Consider the following 12693-nt stretch of genomic DNA (forward strand, 5'->3'; position numbering starts at 1 on the left):
TGTCTCTGCTTCGCTGCGAGCCGGGGAGCGCGGCCGCCACTGCCGCTGCGGCTGCGGCTGGGCGAATGAGCGGGCGGCGGGGCGCGGGGCAGCGCTGAGCGGGGCGCGGAGAGGCGCGGAGAGGCGCGGAGCGGGGCTGTCGCCTGGCCCGCCCCGGCTGCGGGCAGCCCGGGCGCCGGCCCCCCGCCTCGGGCCGGGGCCGCCGCCATGGACCCTCCGGCGGGCATCGCCTGCCTCCTGCTCTGCTGCGCGCTCGCCCTGCCCGCCGGCGCCCCGGGGCGCCCCGGGGCCAGAGGTAGGTCTCCGCCGCGGCCGTCCCCGCCGCCTTTGGGCTGCTCTCGCTTTGCCCCGCCGCCGCCGGCCGGTGTCTTGCAGCCCGCCCGTCTGAAGTGCGCGGCTCGTCGCCCCGCGGCTTCCCGCTCCCCTTGAACTTCTTCTGCGGCTACTTTTGCCGGGTTTCCAGTTGTTTCCTGCAAGCGGGCAGGCGGGGACGGGAGCAGCCGCGCCGCCGGCGGGGAAGGGACGCGGGAGCCCCGCCGGCAGGGACCGCGCAGCGCCGGTGCCCGCAGCCCCGCCGGTGCCCGCAGCCCCGCGGCCGCCCGCTGCCTGCCCCGCGGAGGGGGCGAGCGCCGGCGGGGAGCCTGGACTTCCCTGTGCGGGATGAAGCACATGGCAGCTCGTCTGCCTTCCTCCTCCTCCTCCTCCTGCCCGGCCATCGCCGCCGTCCAAAACTCCCGGGGCTCCCGCCGAGACCGCTGCCCATCGCCGCCCGGGGCGTCCCCATCACCGGGCGACCCATCCCCGCCGCACCGGGGGTAGTTTGAGGGACGTGCCTTTCCCTGGCAGCCTTGCCACCTGCAAACCAAGCCCCCACCCCTGCCCCTCCGAGCAGTCCCGAAGTGGATCAGCGCCCTCTCATCACCACTGGCCACCCGGGTAGCCCCAACTCCCCGAGGCGACCCGGGCACCGACCGGGTGGGCAAGGGCTGCGGGGTCCCGGTTGGGTGGGCAGAGGGTAGCGGGACCCCGCTGCATGGGCAGAGGTGGGGGGTCCCTGCGGGGTGGGGAGGCTCCCGCTGCCGTCTGGTGTTTTGGGGAGCAAAAGGCAAGTTTGAATGAACTCTGCCCACTTCATGCTGGTGAATGAAGTGCCTGTTCGAAGTGCAGTGTCCATCTGCCTTATGTAAGTGTCTGCTGTGCTAATGAATAATGGAATAAAAATCCCGCGGCATCAGGATATGTTTAGTTCTAGTATCTCTCTCCTCTCTTGCTTTTTCCCTGTAAAGATCCAATTCTGAGGAATATAGAGGAGTACAGCCTTGTCATCCCCACCAGCACCGATTCAGAGGGCAGGTTCCTATCCCACTTGGTGTCTGGACCGCCAAAAGCACGCTTCAGGAGAGCTGCGGAGGACTTGCAACGTGAAGCAGCAAATGAGCAAATATTTTACAATGTCACTGTTTTTGGAAGAGAGTTTCACTTCAGGTTGCGGCCAAACTCCAGGCTCGTGGCCCCTGGAGCAACAGTTGAGTGGCAGGAGGACTCTGATGAGACTCACATTGAACCTCTCTATGGGAATTGCCTCTATGTTGGGGATATCACTGATTTGCCAAATGCTTCGGTCGCTATCAGCAATTGCGATGGGCTGGTAAGTTACTTTTGTTATTATATCAAAGATAATTACATTAATTTCCTACAGTCTTTAAATATAAAATGTGTGGACTGTCAGAAACTCACACCTCATATGGTAACTGTGAATGCAAATTAACTAATGTTCCCTTGTGTGGGAATAGCTGCGCTGCACCAGGCGCTTCTTTACAGACAGTGGCACTAGAAGTTTGAGCACATGCTCTGTGGTACTCTGGAACAGAGCAGCTGAAGCCAGGATTTATGTTGATTTGTGGTAAAGTTACTTGAGGTGCCTGACGCTTCGAAATAGAGGATGAAATGACATGTTCTCAGCATCCTCTTCCACTTTTTGCTTCCAGTCTGCAAGAGGAAATTTTAGAAGAGTTAATCCCAAGTAATGGGCTGGACTGCCCTGGAAACAAATTTGATAGGTAAAATATGGTTTTGCCCTGGAAAATTTTAATTTATTCAGAGTCTGTTTTCATGGATCTTTCACTCGGTGAGTTTCATTGCCTAATCAAGTGATTGATGGAAAGTCTCAAAAGAGTTTGTTTTACAAGCAAAACAGCTCCCTGTGATACATTTTGCAGGGCTGTGTGTTTTAAAATTTGCTGCAGCTTTCTGTTCTGGAGTGCGTGTTCAGCAGTCAAATTATAACTGTTTGTCCCTGACATCCTAAACTGTCATACTATCATTGGACAGTAATTACTGCACAGCAATTTGTTTAGTGAGAAAAGGGCTATATTTTTGATAATGAACAGTTTATCCAGCCAATATTTTCTTGCTATAGCCTTTAGAGTTCATCATTTTGAGATTACTTAATTTTAATGCATTCTGTTCTCTGCATAAAAAGCCAGTATGAGTCAGTTGTATTTCTGTTTATTTAATCATAGGAAGTTGTTCATTTGCTGTGCCAAGAAGATAACATGTATGGAGATAGTATGTTGGCTGTCTCCAATGGAAGGGAATGAAATAAATACTTTTTGCCTTACTCTTTCCTTTCCTGTTGTTTCTCCTAGCCGTGTGCATTTGTTTTTTGAGAAACAGGTTTTAATGTTGCAGTTATTTGATGTGGACAGCTGGCTGAGGGCAAGAAGAACACCAGGACTGAGCAAGAAGAGCAATTCAGAAAGCAGAGTATGAGCCTGCAAGCCTGCCTCTGGGGGGGAAGCATAGGTTAGAATCATAGAATGGTTTGGGTTGGAAGGGACCTTAAAGATCATTTAGTTCCAAGCCCCCTGCCATGGCCAGGGACACCTTCCACTAGATCAGGTTGCTCAGAGCTTCATCCAACCTGGCTTTGAGCACTTCCAGGGAGGGGGAAAAGTTCTCTGCTCTCCCCATACCTAGCACAGATCATTTTGTGTAAGGCAAAATTTACTTGCTCTAGGCATTGCAGAGCTGGGGTGGAGCCAAAGCTCTTCTTCCTTGTTCGTCTGTGCTGAAAGGTGAAGGAAGATCCAGTTGATGGCTGCTACTTGCCTTGTGCTCTTCTCATCAGTCCAGGTGTTGACTGTAAGGGCAGTGGGGGAGCTTGTTCCTTCTTCCTCCCAGTGTTAGCCAGAGTGTGGACTCCTTATATTTGGAGAAGAGTTTGATAAAATATAACAGGAGTTAAAGCCAAAGTATGGATAAGACTCTAAAGGTCCAAGGCCTCGTGTTACATGTGTAAATGACAACATTTTTATAAAATGCTGCTTTGTTCACATTTGTAAGTAACTTCTCAAATGCAGAGGAATGAAGCCAGGCCTCAGTTCAATTCATTTGTGACTCAATCAGTCATAAATGGCTAGAATCCAGAAAGGTACCGGAAGAATTTTAGTTTTCAGCCTGTATACACAACCTGTGTGCCTGCCTCTTTCCAGCATTCTTGTTTTCATTAGAAGAAGCAGGAGAGTTGGTCTAGCGTGGGAGCTGCCATATTCTAATCTGGATGTCACGCTGGTTCTCGCATGGCACTACATCTGTGGTTCTGCTAATACATTTGGAAAGGACTTACTGTTTCCTCCAGTGGGTATCTACATTGTAAATGTTGCAGGGCAGAGACCATGTTTGTTTTTGCCCAGGTCATTGAAGCCTTCCTGCAGGAAGCATCACCTCAGTACTTTAAGCATCTGGCTGTAATGATTTCCCTGAGATTGTGCAGTAAATCTGTTGTGGAACAACGAATTGAACTGCAGTCCCTTGGGTACTATGTTCCATCTCTAGCCATTCCCTCCATCTCAGTTTCTTTCTTTCTTGGGGGGGGAGAGTTTAAAACGTATCAGTAGAATTACACAAACTCCAAGAAATGATACTAGTGGTTCCCCAAAAGCCACTGGCCCATGAATAACAATAATGAGCAACTAACTCACTGAAGTTAATACTGCACTTAACAGTTTCTTGGTTTACTTTTTTATTTCTTGTGTTTCCAAGGAGTGTTGAATAGTCTCTGGAGCAATGTATTGCTAGCAAGACATTCATAGAGACCACTGGGCTGTGTGTTATTTCAGGTTTATTGGTATTTCAGATGTGAATGAAGACATGGACAAAGCTCTTCTCAACTGGTTTTCTATGTCCATTTCTTCACACCTGGTTTACTTCAGTGGAGAAATTCTGTAGTATCATGGATTTTCTTTCAGTTGCCTAACAATATACACGCCATGGCCAATGTTCCAGACATACCCCAAGTATTTCCGCCTCCTTTTCTAGATTACTCTGGAGATAGGGATGGTAGAGCTCTCTGACAACTGAGTTGTCAACTGACAAGTCTCAGAGTTGTTTGCTATAAACTTGCTTCATTTAATTCCTAGTGTTTTCTTGAAGTGCTTGCTTTTGAAGGTGGTTTGACATCTGTCTCTGCTTCTGCTAGGCTTCTAGCTTTTGCATCCAGACATTAGGGCTGAAATAATATTTGAATTGAAGTTTCATAGTTTGATCTTTACATTGCAAACTTTTGTTGACTGAATCTGGTTCAAGTCAGTGAATGCATCTGCCACCGTGCCAACTTCTGATGTTATTTCCTCTGAACATCCCCTTTGGTTTGCACTTTACTGCCAACTGTGTCTTATTTTCCAATTATTGTCTGAGAAGAGTCTGTCTGGTGGTGTTGGTATTGCCAAAATGAGAAGTTGTTGGAAGGCATTTACATGAAAATAGTAGATCTGTGAACAGATTTTTGAACTGTACTATAAATGATGAAGGCTTTTAATCTGCAATAATTCTAAAAAATTAAAAGGGACAGTGAATGCATATACAGAATTATCTGCTGCCCTGACTGAGGAAGTACACAGTTTGGGTATTCCCAGTTTTCTGTAACAGAAGTCAATGACAAAATTAATTTTATTGACCTAAAAATCAGATCAGAGACAGATGAAGAGAACTTCTGAAGTATGCAGTCTAGGTGTGTTTTCAGAGCTGAAATGAATCTTTACAAATCATTGGAAAGTCAAAGCTAATCAATAGCTTTTTTAACAGCTCTCTGAATTATGGATGTGATTTTTACCATATTAAAAAAAAAAAGTTTTGTGAAAGCTTTCCCACTTAAGATAAAAACACTGGACAACTTGGTATCATCTTGGTTGGCAGGATTGCATTCAAATTACTATTCCACTGAGTGGGCAGAACCAACATGGTCAGCTGTCTGTGGCCTGCAGACTGTTATGGAAGATATTGCACTCTGAGTACGTTCTTGGTCCTTCGCCAGGTCCTTGTGGATGCAGCTGGAGGATGGGGGAGCTGGCTGCCCTCTCCAAGGGTTAGTTGTGAAGGAGAAGTGGTTGGAGGCTATAAAAAAGCCATAAAGCCATAAAGAGTTAGAATTATGGTAGTCCTTCCAGATTATTGCCTGAACTATGGGAACTCCCTTTCTTCACCCCAGTAGATGAACCTGCCATTGCAGAAGAACTCTTTATGCATCTGAATTATTTATTTTGATTAATACTTCTGCAGCGCTTGAGGCAGATGTGCCAAAAATGTCTTCTTCAGGTTGACAGGATGGCAGTATTCGGTTGTGGAACTTCAGAGACATAAACTCTCTCCCAGCCTCCTCATAACATTTGTAGTCTGTGGGCTAGAATGTGTGCTTAAACACAAGCAGATAGAGGAGAAACACAGTATCGACACCACATCTGGTATGGATAATGAGCACATGATTAAATTAGGCTGCAGTGCAGAGTCAAACTTACTGACAGGATCCTAAAAGACTGAGGATCACAGCTTCATGCTGAATAATCAGTATCATCTAGCACCCAGTGAAGCAAATAGAGGAACATCAGTTTCAGTAACACAACATGATGTTTTAGCTCTGCTTCATTAGTATAATACTCTTCCTTTTTTAAAAGTTAAAATATCAGCTGTCCAAAAATTTCACTATATTGACATTAAGATGGAATGTTATTAGAAGTAGACATATAGAAAGTAGACTGTTCAGGACATCTGTGGTTGTACATTTTCTTGTGGAAGTCTAAGCATCACATGTCTTGGGGTACCAAGCCATAGTCACCTTACTAATATAACGGACATAAGTGTTTCTTCTTATGTGATGAAATAGGCAGGGTTTGCTCTACAACATTTCAGTCTTTACTGTATGCTGTAATAACCCTCACAAACTGTTTGAGAGAAGCCTGGTGGCTGGCTGCTTGCCCAGATGCTATTTCTTCTAGAAATGCTTGGGACGCCAGCAGTGCTTTTTAGACTCTTGCCCAATACTAACAGTAACACTAGTACGGGGCTGACCTGGGTGGGTTTGTGGTCATCCTTTCGCTTTGCTAGCCAGTCCTGAATCTTCAGGAATTGACTGGTGCTTTGGCTGCTGTCAGTGTAAGTGCATGTCTGTCAATTGTCCCAAGACTTTGTTATGTATTATTTGTATTATTAGTATTTTCTTTACTGTTTTAAAACCAGATAATGGAATATTTTAATTTTTTGCAGTCTTTATTTTACACGGGGGTATTCAAATAATCTAATTTGTAAATTGTAAGTGTAGGAGCTCAGGTTCCAGATTCGGTCAGTGGAGTTTCCTAAGAGCAATTCCAACCACCCTTGTGAAATGCCCACCTTTCTCCTTCCCGGGGGAATATTCCCCCTCTCCCTCCTGCATTCCTGAAGACATTTAAACACCTTGTGATATCTATCCTTGTTTAGTATAATCCTGCTTCACTTTGAGCATGAGCTTGAGCTCTTTGAAGTCAGTGAATTTTAAGGTTATATTCTTAAATAACTTCCTGACAGAGATGCTTTCTTGGAACTGGCCACAGAGCTGAAGTTGAATCTAACTCACCTTAGATGGATCATGTAATTTACCTGGATAAGAGGGTGAAGGATCTGCTCACAGTTCTGAATACACCAGGAGAAGACAAACATGCTTATATAACTGTGTTATTTTTCCCTTTCAGACATCCATCTCCTGCTTTCATATGGATTTACAATTTAGTTTTGTTTCTGTTTTATCTGTTTTTTGGATTACACTGGTTTGTGATGTAGCAAAAAAGCAGAACTCAAGGTAGCACAATATTTTCTTCAAAGTCTGGTCAGGTCAAGTGCCTGACAGTTAAAACAGATGCCTGCTACAAATAATTCCAGTAATTATTTTTTTGTATGCTAAGTTCTTAGCATTTACATTATGATTGGGTTGCATCCAGTTTTAGTGGATTAAAATTTGGCATATATAATCTCTACATTTGGGAGCATTTTCTCTTTAAATTAAAATGAAATCAAACCAAATTTGCCATCTGGTTTTTGTGTAATGGCAAACCCCATTGTGCGCCTTTTGCTTTTTGGACAAGTAGAACTATAATACAGTGGCAGAAGAAATGTGAATAATTCCTGTGACACAGTGTAGTACAAAATTCAAAAGCCATTCTCTTTAAGGAAAGAGCAGCCCTTCCTCTGCAGGTGATTAGAGTGGGATTCCCATTAGCTCACATGGTCTTTTGAATTCAGCTGGGCTCTCTACATGTTTAAGCCAACCATGTATGTAAATTTTAGCACAGTCAGAGCCTGACTGTGTATCCACATCCACACATGTCATATAAAAGACCTGCATTGCCTGACAGAAAGCAAGGGAGTTATTTTGATGCCTAACACTCAAGCATATCCATATACTTTCAGAGGACAGAGACTTTGCTTCATAACCTGTTCTCTGGGTTTCTACTGTTCATGTCCCTGGCCAACACTAGCCTAGTTGGACAGCCCCTTCTGCTGTGTAAATTGCAGAGACTTTCCCTTTTAAAAGTTATAGTCTGAATCACAGAGTGTAAACACTATGATTCAGCCTCTAACTGGAGTAAATTATCCTCATTTTGCTGTCCTTAAAAGAGACTCTGTCATCAGTAAGTACTGGTTTTTTTTCTTTGCATCTTCTGTGCATGGATCATCTCACCTACATTTTATCTGAGAGCAGAGTAAGTAATTTCCTACATCATACAGGTGGACACCATCTGGACAGAATATCCTCAGGCAATCAAAACCGGTATCTTTGTGGTATGTTGTAGGCCTTTGGATAAAAGATAGGTATTTCCTTATGTCCTATTTGACCTTGTGTTTCATTGTCCTCATTGTAGTAGTATCTCAGCTGTGCTATTCTCTTCGACCACACAAGAACTAATTTTCCAACCAGAATATTAAACCATGTACATCCAAGAAAATGTGCCTAATGGCTCCTTCTACTTTCCATCTTGAAGGATCCAAATATAGTAACTAATTTTGATAAGGTCATAATTACTTTCTGGGGTAAGCAGAACATCTATTTCAAGAAGTCTGTCCCTCATCAGCTTCCAAAGGGGTGTCTCTCAAAAAATGCTATTAGCTTACTTAGCTACCAGCAAACTGCTTCCTCACGGTGCGGCAAGGTGTTCCAGTATTCTCTGAGAATTTAACAGCACAGACTCTTGCAAATGGCAAGACTTTCCCACATTTTGAGTTAATTACATGTTTACCTTTTGCTACAAAAGGTTGGAAAATATTTTTTTTGATCAGCTAGAATTCCAGCCATTGCATGGAGCAGGACCTTTTCACCACAGATCACACTGGTATTTTATTCGACCTACTTCTGAGCACTTTTTATTAATGATGACTGTTGCTTTGTAAGCAGGTCATGCCATTACTTAATTGCACACTAGGACATTTCTCATACTGGGTCTGATTAAAAGAGAAAATCAGGGAGTAGGTCTTCAGTCTCTTGTGGGGGGTTGCACAACCTTGCGTTTGCTTCCCGTGAATAGCTCTGATGTGCACCCCCTCTTTTTCAGATCACCTTCTCCCTTTGTTGCTTTCCTTCTTCCAGAGTTTCAGTAAGTTCTTTAACACATCACATCTGGTTTCTTTAGCCCCTTTATCTGTGTGTGTTTTAAATTCATCTTTGTTTGCAGAGTCTTGACACAGCGGGTTCCCAGTTTTAATAGTCTGCAAAATGAAAGCCCCACATTTCACATGCTATTTTCAGCACCGTTCTATTAAACTGTAACATTGAAAAGAAGACTGTCCTCTTCAAGTGCTGAAGAGCACGTTGCTTCCTCATATCTAAATCAAAAGTCTCCGCTATAGATCTTCTGAGTTATTCCCAGGTCTCAAAATGTCTGGTACTTTCCTGAAATTGGGAGTTCCTGCAGGCATAAGTGTGAGTCTCAGCATTAATTTTTTACTTTTTCTTCTAAGTAACTATCTTCTGTTTAAAGTAAGTGTTTTTAAGTAAGAGTTTCCCTCAAGGAAAAGATAGAGGGATGCGAGTTGTGTTTCTTGAGGTCTCAAAAATCACCAGGCCAGTGAAAATCATCCCAAGTATGTTGTTTTGAAGGTGTCATTTTACAGTACGGATGAGTGTCTCTTAACACCTCATTGCTCCTGAGATGGGTAATCCTGTTCACTTGGCTGCTCCCTGTGCTGTGCTCCCATCCCTCCCCTGCTCCGGCACCCTGCTCGTTTTACTCTGCCATACGTTAATCCAGGGGGTAGGTGGCCAAACCAGTGAGTTGCTGCCTGCCAGTTTAGCTGCTTGAACTGGTTCTCTGTGGGGTGATATGGACATTTTTATAGGCAAAGGGATGAAAGTGAGAATACCCTCAGCTGGGCTCGAGGATAAAAGGGAGATTGCTTATTCGGTAAGAGATAGACCCAAGCTGTATTGTAAAACCACATCCTTATTCTCATGATTTTGAAACGCGGCTATTTAAGGGAGTTTGACTTGTGCCTTTGAGCATCAGAAGTTGGAACTGCAGTTTTGGGCAAACTTACTCTTCTGCTCTGTGGATGATGGCCTTCCACTTTGTAGCTCTGCTTGATTTTTTTTTTTTTTGTACTTTGCAATAAAATTCCACCTCCGTTGGAGGGGAGTGTTACAGATCAGAGAAAGGAGTGGAGTTTGCTGCTGTGGGGAGGAGAAGAGTCATTCTGACAGTGGAAGGGAGGGTGAGAGAAGCAGGGGAGGGAAACGCAAGTTGCTGAATAGTAAAAGCAAAGCAAGAAATGGGGACCTCTCCTGTCTTGTGTGTACTTCTGAGAGAGTTTGTCCTCTGGCGTGTGTCGTGTGGGCTGGCTGCCCCTCAACTGGGAGAGGTTCAGTTGCTGAACATGGTAACCTCAGTATCATTTTAGCCTCTCTGATCCCACAGAGAGAACCTGCCCTGACCACTAATTTATATATTTGCTTTTTTTATTTTTTTCTCTTCATGTCCCTTGTAGGACTGTATCTACTGATCTGTTTGTTTTCCAAAACTTTGCCTTGGTAAAATTGAAGTCCCATTTGTACAACTTGCTGTTACTCTTTGGTCTCGGTATCCTAAGTGTGTTATAGTTTATCAGCGTTCCTTTCAGGTTTATATTCTCTCTTACTCCCTTTATATTGGTTTATGTCAAATTTAATATTTTACCCCTTTATTGCTGCACTTGTAACCTTAATAAATACAATTAATTCTTCATAGAGAATTCAGAGGTTGAAATGCCCGGAGTCTGTGGTACTTTCTGACTCTTACACCTGCAAAGTACAATATTATCCCTTTTCTTTTGATGTGGTGAGCTATAAATAAAGCTACTTTAACTTCCTTCCTACTGTCATTCCCTTTAACTTTTCCTGTAGTTGCCTCCTTTGTGTTTGAATTTCATTATATGGTCAGACCACTTTTGCCCAGCATTTAACCTCTAGCCCTGTGGACCTCAGGGGACAGATTACAGTCTACTTTCTGCTGAAATTAAGCATGAAACCTAGTAATCCTGTAATGAGAAAGAGTCAGTGAACATCATTGGTATCTTTGTGGATGAGAAAAGCTTCTTCTACCTGTAACTAGATAAAGCTAATTTAATTAAAGTTATTTCTCTTCACTAGGTATATTTGCTATAGGTAGCTGCTGTTATTGCCCTTTAATGAAGGTGAATTATTTCTACAAGATTTTTGAAGCAAGAAAACTAGAAGGAAATACCTGGCATATGATCAACATTTAAACTGGTCTTTAAAAGACATAAAAGCAAAATATCTTTCTGAGATTTTAGAATGGCACAGTGCCACATCTTGATGTAGGCCCTGAGTCTTTAAGCCTTTATTAATGTGTTTTATGATTTACTACCACTGTAAGAATAATGAAGTTGACATATGTGGAGAAGAACCTGCATGACTAACTAGCAGGCTGGCCAGCAGCTCTTCCTCACCTCTCTTTTTTTACCCCATCACTTACAGTATTACAAGAAGCAGTTCATGAAATGGCAGGAGTGATTGAATTTTGTGTCCAATACAGCTCTGAGTGTGGATCTCTCGGCCTGCTGTTGTTCCTGCTTCCCTCTCTTGCTGGGTAGTCCCTCCCTCTGTGCCCTATGGGCTTCCAGCGTGACCAGTGGAGCTCTGGGCATGTATTAGCCCCCTTAGGCAAAGCCATCCCAAGACGCCTTCACACTGTGCACCCAGAAGGACAAGGAGTACAGATTAGGTGCCACTCTTGCACAATTTGGCCTGTAGGAACAGCTTCTTTTTCAAATTGTGCTTCTGAACACATGCTACAGTGCATATTGTACGGTATGGGATGGAGAAAGTCACAATAATACAGCAAGTCCAACAGGAAAGAAAAGACTTATTTTCTTGGGAGTAAAAATATTTCAAGAGCTAAACATAGTAATAAACCATTTAAATTTTCCTACAAATACAGTAAAATGATAGACTTTAGAAGCCAAGAGGGGAAAGCACAGATTTTACTCCAGAGACTAGCAAATTTTGCTGATGTTTCCCTCCATGTGCGAAAGACAGAACAAACATCCAATAGCTGTGCTAAGCAGATGCATCTTGCATGTTCCCCCATGGTCAAGCGTGTGACTCGCAGGGCTGGTAGAAGGGCCAGTGTCCATGGCCATTGAGTCAGTTGAAGGGGAGACCTGTTTACAGGACAGAATGTGTAGTTCAGAAGTGGAAAAAGAGCCTGCAGAAAATGCAGAGATTAACTAAGGATAGGTGGCAGCACAGGCTGTGGTTACTGTTTTAATAGTGGTTTTATTTGTTTTAAATCATGGCTTTTGGGTAAATTATGTCCATCCAACTCATATGCAGAGGAATATACTTCTTGATTCTTCAGAGTGTTAAAATTGCTAAGTTTTTTTCTTTCCCCAAGCAGAGGAGCTGTGGAAGGAATGTGAGAGATGTTGTTTGGAAAGCATTCTGCAAACCAGAATGTATTTAAAAAACAGTCTCTGAGAAATAAATCACTACCTGATGATGAAGACAGCTGAGCTGGGCCAAGAGTCCTTCCCATGCCAACTCCCTCACGTGACAGGAGTTATATTGGAAGCTGGCAGGCTTTGAAGCTTGCAAGGCTGAAAATGTCTAAAAATTTTCATATACTTAAACAAAGTAAGTAATAGCTAGATAAAGATATGGCTTTGAAACTTTTCAAAACACGACTCTGTAGAACAGTGTGAACTTACCTAAGGTCACAATCTTTTACCTATTGGGAAGAAAAAACCCCTCAAAACACAGAAGCACAAATTTTACACCATCTCAGGTCAATACCAATAAAGAGCTTAGGGATGAAGATGTTTTAGGGATGAATTTGGATTGATTTCAGATTTGTAACAAAGCTTGAAATCAGAGTTTCCTAATAGTTTTAGGTT

The 12693-nt window shown here is 43.7% G+C and overlaps 1 protein-coding gene across 1 annotated transcript in view; it reads left to right on the top strand.

The window, feature by feature from the left end:
• Window positions 1-207: 207 nt before the first annotated feature.
• The window catches only part of ADAMTS2 (ADAM metallopeptidase with thrombospondin type 1 motif 2), a 190776-nt gene continuing 178290 nt past the window's right edge, over window positions 208-12693 (top strand). The window contains exons 1-2 of the mRNA XM_074883501.1: window positions 208-295; window positions 1287-1648. Coding sequence (XP_074739602.1) covers window positions 208-295; window positions 1287-1648 — 450 coding nt within the window. The remainder of the gene's footprint in view (window positions 296-1286; window positions 1649-12693) is intronic.

The sequence above is a fragment of the Strix uralensis genome, chromosome 14, assembly GCF_047716275.1.
Source record: "Strix uralensis isolate ZFMK-TIS-50842 chromosome 14, bStrUra1, whole genome shotgun sequence".
Taxonomy (NCBI): domain Eukaryota; kingdom Metazoa; phylum Chordata; class Aves; order Strigiformes; family Strigidae; genus Strix; species Strix uralensis.